This window comes from Chrysochloris asiatica, unplaced genomic scaffold (assembly GCF_000296735.1).
Source record: "Chrysochloris asiatica unplaced genomic scaffold, ChrAsi1.0 scaffold00005, whole genome shotgun sequence".
In the NCBI taxonomy this organism is placed as follows: Eukaryota; Metazoa; Chordata; class Mammalia; order Afrosoricida; family Chrysochloridae; genus Chrysochloris; species Chrysochloris asiatica.
The window spans coordinates 11,465,879-11,480,477 of record NW_006408523.1 but is presented as its reverse complement, the minus strand read 5'-3'; the positions used below and the strand labels follow the sequence as shown (position 1 = coordinate 11,480,477).

General features: G+C 34.4%; 1 protein-coding gene across 1 annotated transcript in view; it reads right to left on the bottom strand.

The window, feature by feature from the left end:
- PSPC1 (paraspeckle component 1) overlaps window positions 1-14,599 on the bottom strand; it is an 82,037-nt gene that overhangs the window by 16,533 nt on the left and 50,905 nt on the right. The window contains exon 6 of the mRNA XM_006831972.1: window positions 6,659-6,764. Coding sequence (XP_006832035.1) covers window positions 6,659-6,764 — 106 coding nt within the window. The remainder of the gene's footprint in view (window positions 1-6,658; window positions 6,765-14,599) is intronic.

The window sequence follows — 14,599 nt, the reverse complement described above, 5'->3', positions numbered from 1 at the left end:
GAAACACTCACAATGCTAAGACAATGTACCATTTGAGATAATGTTCTACAATATAGATAATCTTAGAGTTGCTTAATCCAAATTACCACATCAAAATTCAATACAATTATTGTGCTATTTACATTGACACATTGTATCCTATAGGAAATGAACCCTATGTTGTACAACACTAAGTACTCCCTATACTCGTAAACTCCCTGGGCCCCCTAAAAAGTTCTGCTACTACTATTCTCCTTTCAATATATGCACAGGCAGTGGTTGCAAACTCCTTTGCTAACAGAATAAATAACATATGGAGTTTAAAAACAAAGATCCTTTGACCCCAATCCAGACATACTACATCAAACCTTTTTATTAAGATGTGTATACACTGCTTACATCAAAAACTTCTAGGATCACAGAAATAATTTATTTCTAGGAGAAAAACCTAAGATTCTACATTTTTTTAGTGTTTATTATACACTCTTTGGAAACATTAAGCATGGAAGAGGCAAAACTTTCTCCTGCTGGCTACATTACCTTTTATATTGCTTGGCTCACTGTTATATACTCTCAAGGAGCATTGCACATCTCAAACAAGTGGGTCAAACTATTGCCTCAGCATAGAAAATATCTTTATTCTATGTGTATTATCCTACCTGTGTTCGAAAATACAAAAATAGTCACACTTACTCAAATATAACTAAAAAATAACTCTTACAATACCAAATCATGTACAGTTTCACATTGGTGAAAAATTACTTAAAATAGATCTGAAGGCATATTTTTTTCTCTTTACTGAAAAGTAAAGCATAATATTTACCATTCCAAAAAAAAAATCTCTCAAAAGTTTTAAAATTAAATAGCATCCAATGTAAACACTGCCAATTTTCCTAACAAGAATTTTATAACTACTTGATACAACTATTAAAGTTGGAAGAGGTTCATATTAGGATAGTGTTGTGGCATTCTCCGAATAAAGAAATGTTTACACAAAGAAACTACATCAACAAAATTGTTCTCATTCTACAACATTTTACATCACCCCAAACTGTTTCTACAAGTAAGGAGTGGGAGACCCACTACACTAAGTGTTTAAAATACTTAATCTATAGTAAGTGGAATAATCAAGACACTCAACAAATGACAATATCATAAAATTATAACCTCTTGTGTGATGTGTCCAAAAGTTAAAAAACTATGATAAGACAGAACATTGCAACTAAGTAAACTTGTTAAGTGCCGTCGAATTGGCTGTGACAGGGTTTCCAAGGAGCAGCTGGTGGGTTTGAACTGCCGACCTTGTGGTTCACAGTCCAGTGCTGTTCTTACAACACCACCCCAGGAGTCCAAACTAATAAATACTATCTAGAAAACTGTAAGTATACTCTACACTATAAGAAAAGATAAACTTAAATATAATTACAACACAGTACAAAAATATGCATATTGTTAAACTCATCACATAAAAGATATTCTGCAAGAGTAAAAACTAATAAACTCAATTTATGAATACAATAGTTGTAAAACAACAACAAAAAGTTTCAAATACCTCTAAAAAATGGACATAAAATAAAAATGACTAATTGATGAAGTGCTTGGAAACTGTTAAAAATGTATTAATGTGTCTGTCAAAAAAATCATGATCAAGTTGAAATTGAAAAAAAAAAAAAAAAAAAAGACATGTAGTCCCTATTCCTTTGCTATAATGAGAATACAATTTTTATTGAAGACACATTATTTAAATTATTTTAAATGTCAAAGCCCATATTTAATTGCATTGGAAAATTAAAAGTTATAAATTACTTTATGCTTCAAAACCCATATTAAGTTTCACTGGAATACTTCTAATAAGAATATCAGAAAAAAAAGAGATGTGATATCTTAAAACAAACCAAGAGAACCTACTTTCAGTCCTGAATTGTTCTTGGGCACAAGCTGAACACTTACCATTTGATTCCTCCCTTTAAACTGTACAGTGAAAAAAGAGAATGAATATAAGAAAGCCTAATTTCAAAGCTTTTAAAAACAAACAATTAAAATATTTTACGAATTATTCCAAACAGTTTTCAAAGGCAAACGAAGAATAATTGAAAAACAAATGCTTGGATGGTTTCTTTAATATAAACAGTCAATTAATATATATTTTGTATGTTACATGTATCATATATTGTACCCACATAAAACTGCAATTTTAATGAGATAAAATTTCTGTAAAAAGTGTGTAGTTTTCACGCCTATGGAACAGCTACAACTGCAGCTTTACTAATTTCCTTTTTTGATATATAAAAATGATTCATTTATCTTGAAATGAAGGACAAAGACAGAACCTCATTCTACAGTACATATAAACATTTAAACTTAAAACATCATGACTTTCTTGGTTTCTTGAGAGCACTTCCAGCATCACTAATGGCATATCATATTGATCCATCGTGCCATTCAAGGTTTACAGTACAGCAGTGTAAACATGGAAATGTGTGACCAAAACTACGAGATCACTTTTAAATGTGATTTGCAATTTGCTGGAGACACAAACTGCTCAGATGGAGATAAAAAAATATATTGTTGTTGTTGTTGTTGGTATATACCGTGGAGTAGGTTCTGACTCATAGTGACCCTGTACCAGGTTTCCGAGGCTGTAAATCTTTACAGGAGCAAAAAGCCTCATCTTTCTCCTGCGGAACAGCTGATAGTTTCAAACTGCTGACCTTGAGGTTCACAGCCCGATTAATAACCACTACACTACTAGAGCTAGCATTCATATTAGCATTCTTTAAAACAAAAACAACAACCTTGTGTATACAAGGATTTGTGCAATTCAAACCTGTGCTGTTTAGGATTAACTGTATTTCTTTAAGTATAAACTTGATTCATTTCATATTAACAAGAACTCTGAATCTAGAAACCAAATAAAACTGATTTCAAAACACTGAAAAACCGTTGCTTGTTCATTAATTTCTAGTCTTAAAAAAATCTAAAATTATAAAGATACCTAACATTTCTCCTCTAAATATTTACTTCAATTGTTATACGAATGGTCATATACTTATTTACATAACACTTAAATCAAATATTCTTCAGTCATGATATGGTGCTACAGGTTAAGTACCAAATGACTCACTGCAAGGTTGGCAGTTCAAACCCCTTAGCTGTTTCTTGGAAGCCCTATACAGGATCACTGTGAATCAGAACCAACTTGATGGTACGTACCAACAATAAAAATTCTTTAAAAATATAAACAACAGAAACTGTTACTTATCTACTATAACTATTAGTTAAAAGAACCCACAAATACTCTAGCATTGTTCAGCAAGCTTTTTCTGTTAAAAGCTAAAGAATATACATTCTAGGTTTTGTTGATCTAAAGTAGCCTTTAAGTATTCTTTTTCGATTTATTATTCTCATCAACCCTTTAAAAATATAAACAACATTCTAAGCTCTGTGTCTGGGCAATAGATACAGGCCAAGCCATATTAATTTTTATTATGATGCTGCATATATAAAATGTCTTTTAAATAACTATTAAACCAAGTATCTTACTTAATATTTACATGTGAGACAATCTAATACTAAGTGCATAATCTTGAAAAACAATTCATTTCTGAAATGCCTAAATCTGCCTGAGTATTATAAATATCTAATTTATCATCATTTCAATGTATATTTATAAAATTTTTGCATCATTAGTTTGAAGACCACACATGCTGCTAAATTAAAATAAGAATTTGCATTTTTAACAGTAAAGTACAATTAAGCTATAGTAATCCTTAGTTAACTACAACATTATCTAGCCTATTCTGTATTAAATGCCCCTAAATACCTAAAAAAAAAAAATATTGGCAAGTAATACATCTAAAAATTTGGGAAAGGATTTTAAAAACTTGTCCAACATCAAGTTTTTATGAATAACTCAATTAAGTTTAATAAGAGAATGCACTTCACTCACTTCTAGTCATCAAGGTGATAATTTCATATATTTTTAAATTTTCATATATATTAAATATTTCATATTCAAATAGCTAGATAGCCACTTAAAATATGCAAAACTTACACAAGAGAAAAAGTATAAAAGCTAATTCAAATAATTTTCCTATAAGCATGCACTTCAATAAAAGACATTATTTAATTTCAGGTAAATAAAGGAACAGGTAGAATTTCCTGTTAAGTGCCTTCTACTCAGTTCAAACACACAGCCACGCTGTGTAGGGTTTCAACTGCTAACCTCGTGGTTAACAGTCCAACAATTTTCCAAAAGCACTACACCAGGACTTTGCATTTGACTATAAGCTGATAATAAAAATACCAGTACCCATTTTTCACTTTCTAAGTCAAATGAAATAACATTAAAAATAGATTATTTCGTTAGAAAGTTAAAGGACTCCAAATTTTCAGTCTAATGACTTGGATACATAGGCTGAATGGGACCAAAGAACTATTTTAACATACAACCTAAAGTGCATTTTTATTTAAAAAAGAGAATCCTATGTTTGTAAATGGAGATATGAATTTTAAAAGGACAAACTGCCTTATTTATATAGATGAACCAAAATTACAAAGTGTGATAAAGATTTTTTACAGGCAGTAAGTTTCACATAAGAATATCATTTTTAAACTATTGTGTAACTGTTTAATGCAAAAAAAGTATGTTCTGTAAATTAATGGTGTAAATCCCATACGAATATTTTATGTATTTTTATAATTTCAGATTTCTTTTTATTTAAAATGAGTACTAAAGCATTTTAAATAATACCTGTCTTGTAACATTTAAAAAAGAAAAAAGATTATTTTACTGTAATTTCAAGGGGTTTCCTGTTACCCAATCCCCAAATAAACAATAAACCCATGATGAATTCCCTAAATTTTAAAATTATTTAAAAAAAATTTTTTAATTAACCAGGAACAGATAAACTACTTAGCAGTATCACCTATCCTCTGCTCCAGGTTGCACAATGACCCAATTATTGAAAATGCTCTTTTGTGATCAATATTTCTTAATAAACTAGCTCACAGCATATCTAATGGAATATACATATATATAGATAGATCACTTTAAGTTGATGCAAAAAAACAGGACAAAACTTTTCATAATTTCCTTAGTTTCATGAGATGAGGTACCATATATCACTGTTTCAAACAAATAAATTTGGTGAAGCGCATGGACCAAGATTAGGCCCAAACCAGAGACCACTTTTCAATCTGAAGTCAGCTGTGATGGGGAGGGCAGGTTCTGATTTTTCTACTCTTGTCATACTTCTTCCTCCTCTTACTTTTATAAACTTCATTACTACTAGCCTACTAAGGATCATTTGTTTTTAGAATCAGAATCGCTTCCCTATATGCATGTTAATTAACTGTTCAAATAAATCAATTTTAATTTCTTTGTGGTTTGCTAACTTTTAAAATACTCACAATAAAATATCATCACATCATTTATCTTCATAACTAACAGAAAACTTAGACCAAAGCTAAAATACATTCTAAACAAAAGTTACTCACCAAAGCAAGAAATCAGAATTGCAAAATTATACTAGAAATTATTCAACAAAAATTTACAATGCATTAAAAAAAAAAACTTACTCGGTAGGTGAATATAAAAATTAATTCTCTAACTATAGAAATTACCTTTCCTAGTTGAATTTGAGTGCCATGTAATTTTCATATGAAGTATATATACTTGATGGAAGATGAGAAAATTTTCTTTTTCAGAACAAGTTTAAATTTATTTTATTCCATGTGCATATTGTTTTTAATTAAAATTTTTTCTATTTTCTAGGAACCGAGAAGCTCAGCAGAAAATGTACCAATGATCTGAATAAACACTTTTACACTCAGAAAACTTGAGCATCTTTTTAAAAAGTTAATAACATTTGAATCATTAAAGAAAAATGGTTTTCAGTAGAGTTGATAAACTGGCATTCTTCTCAAGTGAACAGTGAGACTTTTTTTAAAGGTACCAATATTGTTGTTAAATGGTGTCTATAGCAACCCTGTATAGGTTGTTTCCGAGGAGTAGCTGTTGAATTCAAATTGCCAACCCTGTGGTCCAGTGCATGCATATATATGACGTACGAATGTTTATTACACTGCCTTGCCCCAGTACCCTAAAACAAAAAGTGTAGGTCCTATGCTTTCTGTTTTAGTAACAAGTTAAGAACCACCACAGGTATGCAAGCAAAAAAAAATAAAAAATGTGAGATCCTTTATACAACAGGGCAAAAGGAAAGTAAACCTAACATAAAATATTAATTCAAAGAAAGCACTGCCACCAAAAATAAAAAAAGCAACAAATATAGTTTTGACCAATACTAAAGAACTAAGCTTTTTAAAGAAAAGATAAATTTTTTAAATAAAAGAATCCTAATAAAATATTCCAGAATAAAAATAGAGTTTAATAAATTCAAGTGGAGATGATGTATTTACCAAGAGCTCTGCTTTAGTAATAATACAAATAAAACTATGAAGAAAAATAAAACATCCATTTTCTGAAACATGAATAGTATCTTCAGAAACGAATTTTAATCTACTACCTACTACCTGTTAAGAGGTTAAAAGAATCGTTAGTCTAACAAAAACATTACAAATTTAGAAATATCAATACAACAAAAAATGCATCACAAGATAAATGAAGTACCAAAGGATTATACGCATCATTTTAATGAACTAATACTTTACTTACATTTTCCATATAGTTTGGTTTAAAACCTTCTTGCTGTCGTCTAAGTTCTTCCTGTTCTCTATGTCTTATCATTTCTTCTTCACGACGGCGATGTTCTTCTTCATGTCTGAAAGATTGTCAAATAAAATGTTTTAAGTATTATGAAATGTAAAGTAAAATCGCATTATATTTTACATCTAAGAAATCAAGAGTCCCCAAAGTCAAAACATTTGCCTTATATATTAAAAACATAAAGACATGGATTTTTTCCAGTGCGGTGGCAGAATTCTTTAACAAGACACTCAAACCCTATCCCATGATTTTTTAAAATCCAAGTCAACTCCAAATCATGGCAACCCCATGTGTATCCAAGTACAACTGTGCTCCATGGCTTTCAATGGCTGAAATTTTTAGAAGAATCAGACATCTTCTTCAGCAGTATTTTTGGGGCCCAGGGGCTTTGAAACTCCAACTTTTCAGCAATTGTTAAGTGCCATTAAGTCACTTCTAATCCACAAAGACCCTGTGTAGGGTTTCCAAGAAGCAGCTTGTAAGCTTGAAGTGCCGACCTTGTGGTTCAAACAGACTTTGGAGTCTAGTGCATTAACTTGCAGCATTCCATCGTTAAATGTTGACACCACCCAAAGACTCCCAGAATAAGCTATCACAAAGGACCATACTGAAAAGTCAAAAAAACCACTTCATATTATGTGCAGAAAGAAACTTTCACAAGCCCATTTCTCACTACCAATATCATTAATCAATCTAGGAAATCCCTTGGGGCAGGTGTATTAATGTTGTATTTTTTTAAAGTTCTATAATGGAATCACTTTAACTATTACGTATAGCTGCTTTTATGTTATAGCATCAAGTTAATTAAACGACCTTGCAGTCCAGGGCATAGACCACAGCGCCACACCAAAGTGTAAAATATTTACACTACTAAACCACAAGACCAATAGTTCAAGCTCACCAGTCGTTCCTTGAAAACAGGGTTGCTATGGGTCAGAACCAACTTGACAACACTTTAAAAACAACAAATCCTTTTTCAGAAAATTGAGCCAGTCCCTGCTCTAAAGGTAAAATTAGTAAAGCAAATATGAAAATGTATATGTAGGATTGCTACTGAATGTTAGTTTTTATGTTATTATTAAGAGGGGAAACCTACAAAATATTGAGTCAATGGACCCATTATGACACTAACATTAACTCAATTATTAAATGTATATACCATACCCTCAACCAACCAGTACTGGACTGCAAACCACAAGGTCTGCTGTTCAAACCCACCAGCTGCTCCTCAGAAACCCTATACAGGGTTGCTATGAGCAGGAACTGACTGCATGGCACTTACAATGCTCATCTTCTCAAATATCTCATTTTCTATGTCACTCATATAGGCATTTTTCTACATTGAGCATAATTCTCAAATTTCAAAGACTCTTTTGTTATTGTAGTACAACAAACCCCTAAACACAAGTGTACCAGATATCAGATATGGTGACAGCAAAACACCAGCTGTTAGAACCGGTTCCTCTAAGGGATTTTCAAGCAATATACTGACTCTCAAAACCATAAGAAAAATTTCTGATAAAATAATCCATTTACTGGACATTAACACATTTTGCTGCTTGGAACTTCTTCCAAAGGCAACGTACATATTGGCTACCTAAAATGGGGTGGCAGGTGAGCTATAAAGGCACGAAGTGACTGGCTTACAAGATTTCAAGAGGGAGCCTAGTTTCTGAGGGTGAGGGGGAAGGTAGACTCTCCACTGAATGATTTCCATCCTGTCTGGACTGGGCTCTTGAAAGGAGATGGAGGTAAGACTTATGGTTTAATAATGAGTAACGATTATCATGAGTGATTGCAATTGTTGAAACTGTAAAGGTAGAGGTTTTGTAGCAAAAAGGAAATGGCTGAAACTGAAGTCCAGGAGCGGAGGACCCTAAGACCATCAAGGGATAAGAGTGGGAGCAGAGTGTGGGACCTTATTCAGGGAAGTAGCAACACCAGAGATGGAGGCGGAGAGTGACACTGAGCAGCTGAGGACTCTAGACTCCTGAAGGCAGGGCTGTGTGCTGGCGAGCGGGGGCCAGCTTGCAGTGTATGCCCTTTGAGTATTTGAAAGATTGTATGTTCCCGAGTGTTCTGTTGGCATACAAAACAAAAAAATCAGAAGAGAAGAAACGAAATACGACAGGATGAGCGTAAACCTGATGTCCTCCCATGTAAACTATCACTCAATTCACAATAAAAACATTGAGAAATAATAATTTTTTAAAATAATATAAATTCATAATATACATTGCTGAAAATGTTACTAGTACCACGTAAAAAATGTGCTCATTCAAAACTTCTTGGCCAAATGCTAGTTTATTAATTTCAGTGTATTTCATATTGAAGAGCAGTTTTGGATTTACCAATAAAAACTGTATATAAAGTACAAAAAATTCCCTATTTTCCCTCTCTTTCATTTCCCTCTATTATTAACATCTTATACTAGTGTGGTTGGTACTCGTTGTAATTATGAACCAATATTGCCCTAATTTTTTTTAAATGGTAAAGTCATGTTTTTAATCATAGAGGTATTAACCATTTTGTATTGACTAGCTGTCATCATAGCGTAACCAATCTGAAATTTCAAATGTCTAGGAAAGAAAATCTTTTGAGCAATGCTCATCCTCAGTAATCTATTTCAGTATTTCAAAATCCCTATGGATGACAAGTTACCTAACATAAATTCCCACACAACAGTGTGCCCTCTCTGATTCTATTCCATGAAAGCTGCCCTTTCCAAGTCCCTGAAATGTCTTCCCTTAGAGCTCCCTTGCTCTGATTTTGGTCTTAAACCATTAAGGAGAGAAGATCATGGAAACTAAGAAACTTGAACCTTCAAGAGTCTAATCCAAACTTTTTAAAGTATTTAAGAAGTGTATTGTGAATTTGAAATGACTATTTTTTTGTCTTGTTACACTGGTTCATGTTTTCCTTTATTCAAGTTGATGCCATGTACAATATTATGTCCAACAGATTTTTTACTTGTCGCAACACAGAGGTCAGGAACCTTCTTCAGACTGGGGATGCAGGACCCTTTTTTATTAATTGTTGTTGTTAAGATTTTATTGTGAACTGAGTGATACTGACCCATTATTTTTAAAACTGAAGTCTATAGTTCATAAAATTCACTCTTGGGGTTGTAGAGTCCAATAGGCTTTGACAAATATATATTGCCATGTGTTAAGCATTACAGTAACACTATCCTACGGCTCCGCTTCATCCTTAAAAACATAAGTGGCTGGCAGGATTTGAGGATAGTGTTCTGATTTTAATTCAAAAACTTGTTGTCTCTCTCGTCTACACAAAGTTACAATCAAAGGTATAACCAGGTTGAGATATGGTAAAAGTTTTGACCCAATTTCTTCCTGCCTCAATCACAAAGAAGTGAGAGTACAGACAAGAATGGGCAAACAGTATACTTTTGACTAAGTGGGGAAAAAAGCCAGGAGCGCAGGTAATTACAAAATCAAAGCATATCAGAGCTAAAAACAGACTCTACAGATCACATAGGCCACTTCCTTTATAATGCCTTGACATATTTTCATTCTAGTCTATACTCTTATGATGGTGGTGTTTCATACCGCCTGTGTGGCCCTATAGGATAAGCACACAACTACCAGGTCGGTTTGAACTGCAAGGTCAGTGGGTCAAAGTCATCAGCTGCTCCTCGGAAACCCTATACAGGGTCCCTATGAGTTGTAACAGATTTGATGGACCTAAAGTTAGGAAGATCCCTACAGAACTCTCAACTCTTTGACTTACACTATTTCAAAATAGTGTACTATTTTGATGTTCCTTTTCAATGTTCTTTAAACAAGATCAGGGTTATAGGATGAATGGGATATGGTTCCCCAAAGAAATCCTTCTCAGACAATCTTGCTACCTTCCAAGAATAACCGAGTCATTATCATGCCAGAAAACAATTACTCAATTAAACCCCATGACCATATTGTGTCCTTTAAGAAAAATCAAGATGACCTCCTTAAAAGGCCAAAAAAATCACAATAACCTCCTGAATCGACCTCTGTGCCTTTAACTGAACTGGCTGAGCAGGTCCCCTTAGAAGAGAGTTTTGATTACACCTGGCTCTCTGAATCATACAGATAAATTCAAGACTCATCCCCATTACAATTTGTTCCATAAAATCATCTTCACTAGCTTCAATCTTGCTTAAAAGACTGATGACTCCCAGAAGTTCACTTAAAATTGATTATGTTTTGATCATGTGGATTCCCAACTCAACAGCTATGTCAGATGTAGTTTTTTCATTTGTTGAGATTGTCTTCTCTCTCGACTCATCTTAGGTCTTCCTGACCTTTCTTAAAATGCTTGAAGTTGTCAAGGACTTCATTCTTCTTGGATAAACTATCAACACTCAACAGAAGCAGCAGTCAAGAGATCAAACGACGTATTGCATTAGGCAAATCTGCTGCACAAGACCTTTTGAAAGTTTTGAAGACCAAAGATGTCAGTTTGAGGACTAAGGTGCACCTGACCCAAGCCATGGTTATTTTCAATAACTTCATTTGCATGCGAAAGGGACAGTGAATAAGAAAAGACCACAGAGAAATGGATGCCTTTGAGTTATGCTGTTGGAGGAGAATATTGAAAGTGCCATGGCTGCCAAAAGAACCAATAGATCTGTTTTGGAAACCGTGCGGCCAGAGTGCTCCTTAGAGGCCAAGATGGCCAGACTTCATCTCTCATAATTTGGACACATTTTTAGGAGGGACCAGTCATTGGAGAAGGATAATCATGTTTGGTAAGGAGGAGGATCAGAGAAAAAGAGGAAGACCCCCAAGAGATAAATTGGCCAAGTGGCAGCATCGATGGACTCAAGCATAGCAACAGTAATGAGGATGGCCCAGGATCGGGCAGTGTTTCATTCTGCTACACATAAGGTCGCTATGGGTCAGTACCAACTCGATGGCACCTAACAACAAGAAATTGTAGCCTTAGCTAGATAAATTCTTTTCTGTTTAACAGCTATAAACCAATCAACCAAAAAACCCTGTAGCATCCAGTCAATTCCATATCGTAACTACCCTAATTAGGCTATAAATATTTCTACAAACTGAAGTTTCATCTTTCTCCAGTAGAATAGCTGATGGGTTTTAACTGGTAAACTTGGAGTCAGCAGTCCTGTGACTATCCTACAGCACAAGGGATCCTTATAAACTATCAACAACAAATTATCATTGCCATGGAGTCATAACAACGCCGCAGGACAGAGTAGAACTGCCCTACAGGGTTTTCCAGGCTGTAAGCTATGGAAACTGACTGCCACATCTTTCTCCCATGAACAGACTTTGGGGCTCAATTCACCTCAAGCCTTCAGTTAGCACACAAGCAATTAACCAGTGTGTCAGCAGGGCTCCTTTCAATGTCCATTATATCTTTATTTGTTTTACCTTGAGAGTATGGGAAAATCAAGAAATTGAAAGCAAATGGACTATTTCTTCGAATATTTGAAGTTAATTTGAATCACAAGGTCTGCGGTTCAAGTTCACCAGGCATTCATCTGAAACTTTAAGCAGGATTACTATGGGTCAGAATCAAACAAGGAAGAATTACCACGTGCACTGAAAAATACTTATATCAAGGACCAGTATACTATTTCAATCTATGATTTGATTTTATCAGTACCAGAGAGCATGAAGCTGATTTCATAGGGTGTTTTTTGTTTTGATTTTAAATTTTGTTGTCGTTGTTGAAAATATACACAGTAAAAAATGCACCAAAATCCAACCATTTCTACATGTACAGTTCAGAGACATTGATTATAATTCAAGTTGTACACCCATTTTAATCCATGTTTTCAAGTTGTTCCTACCATTATTAATCTAATCTTTGAAATTACTGTTGATAATTCGATCCTAATGGAGCACAATGCTCAAAGCAATCAGTCTCCATGATACTAGAAAGCCTGGGCTCCATAAGTATCAGAAATTCTTAATTCCCCCCCTTTTGATCAGGGTCCTATAAAAGAAGTTTGGTAACAGTAGTAGCTAGGCACCATTTCAGTACTTAGGGTTTCTTGAAGGCAATTTACACATTCTATTTCCTCCACTAATTCGTGATTATCCTCCTCCCTCCCTCCTTCTCTCCTCCAGACACAGCGATATCAGCTGTGTCTTGAGAGGCTGCTTGCAAACTTTTAAGATCCTAAGTACTCTGTGTCAAACTAAGAGGAAGAATAGTTCCAAAAACATGCTCTTCTTCTTGTGTGCCACTCACTGATTTGGTTCTAATTCACAGCAACCCCCATATAGGGTTTCTGAGATCAGCTGGTGCGAAGATCATTTAATTGTGATGTCCAACAAAACCAAAACCCTAACCCTCCAAACAAAGGAACCAAATTCCATGAAGTGTTTGTACACAAGTAGTCTCAGCAACTACGTTTTTCTTTGGTCATAATAAATATATATACATTTCACAACATTATCAACCTTTTACAGGTATGTAATTTATTGACAGAACTTAAATATGCTTAATCAGTGTTAATTTTTCTGTCAGCATAATGTGAAACTCAGCAACAGAATGACTCGCCCCTTCAGTTGCTATCATGGCAAAATTTTACTCCACGGGGCTTTCAATGACTGATTTTTCAGAAGAAATTGCCCGGCTCTTCTTCCACTGAGTCTCTGGGCAGAAAGTCCAGTCTTTCCGTTAGCAACATACAACATTTGAACCATCTAAAACTCTTATTTACTTATTTTCAAGATTGCTCTTAACAGAAAGAATTCCTATAATTCAAAATTTAATACCACGATGATTTAACTTTATTACTGAAATTGTTTCAGCTTTGGTAGTTAGGAGTTCCTTCCTTTTGATTTTCTTCTGTTCAAATGGTCTTTTTTTTTGAGCACTTCTGAATTTTCAGGTAAAAGATATTCCAGGTCCATCTTGAATTTTCGAAAGCCATTTCTGAAACCAAACCACTACTCCAATAAACACTTGTTTACACAAGGGGGGAAGAGAATCAAACCCAAAATCAGCCTAAGGCTGATGAGGTGAATGGAGGTCAGACACGCCTCCATCCTACAACCTTCCTTACCCTATTCTGACACCAACTATCTTCCCATAGCATGCTCTACTTCTTATCTGGGTTCAATAACCCAATGCATTGGCCAAACAGAACTCAGAAAATACTCACGATATGGGATTCATTAGGGAAGTCAACAGGAATTCAGGATCAGGAAAGGTCAGAATATAGATGGAAGGTAAAACTAACCAATCCTAGGTTTAGAGTCCTGTGTATCTTACTTGCAGGGTCCCACCCAATCATTTGGTGGAATATAAGAAGACTTGGATAGTAAAGCCTATCATGCAAATTTAAGGAAACACACAATCCAAAAACACCATCATTCTCATTTTTTTCAAGCCTTCTGACTAATGGACCACATGAACCATAACCTCCAATATGCTGACACCAGAACTGAATTGTGCCTAGTTACCCCCACTGAGTACTCTGACCAAGATAACAAGGCACCAGAAACAGTAAAACAAAACAATTGTTACAAAACTTAATTATACATTTAAAAAGACCACAGTTGCTGGTCTGATAGGGCCTAATGATATGCCTCAGACTACAGCCTTCAATACCCTTCAACTTTGTAACTGAAGGAACTCTCAGAGATCACCTGTGTGTCACATAAATGACAACTGAAGGCACTCCCAGAGATCACAGGACTATCAAATAAATGAAAATAATTTCCTTCAAATACATATAAGAATCTAAGAGTAGCATTTGCCCAAAAGAAGAGAGGACGAGGCAAGAAAACTGGGAAGATGGAAAACAGGGAATCAAGGGTGTAAATGGAGAGAATCCTGACACAATGAGGAAATATTAGCCAATGTCACGTTGCTGCATAAAACTACATTGCTTAGTAAACTTCCACC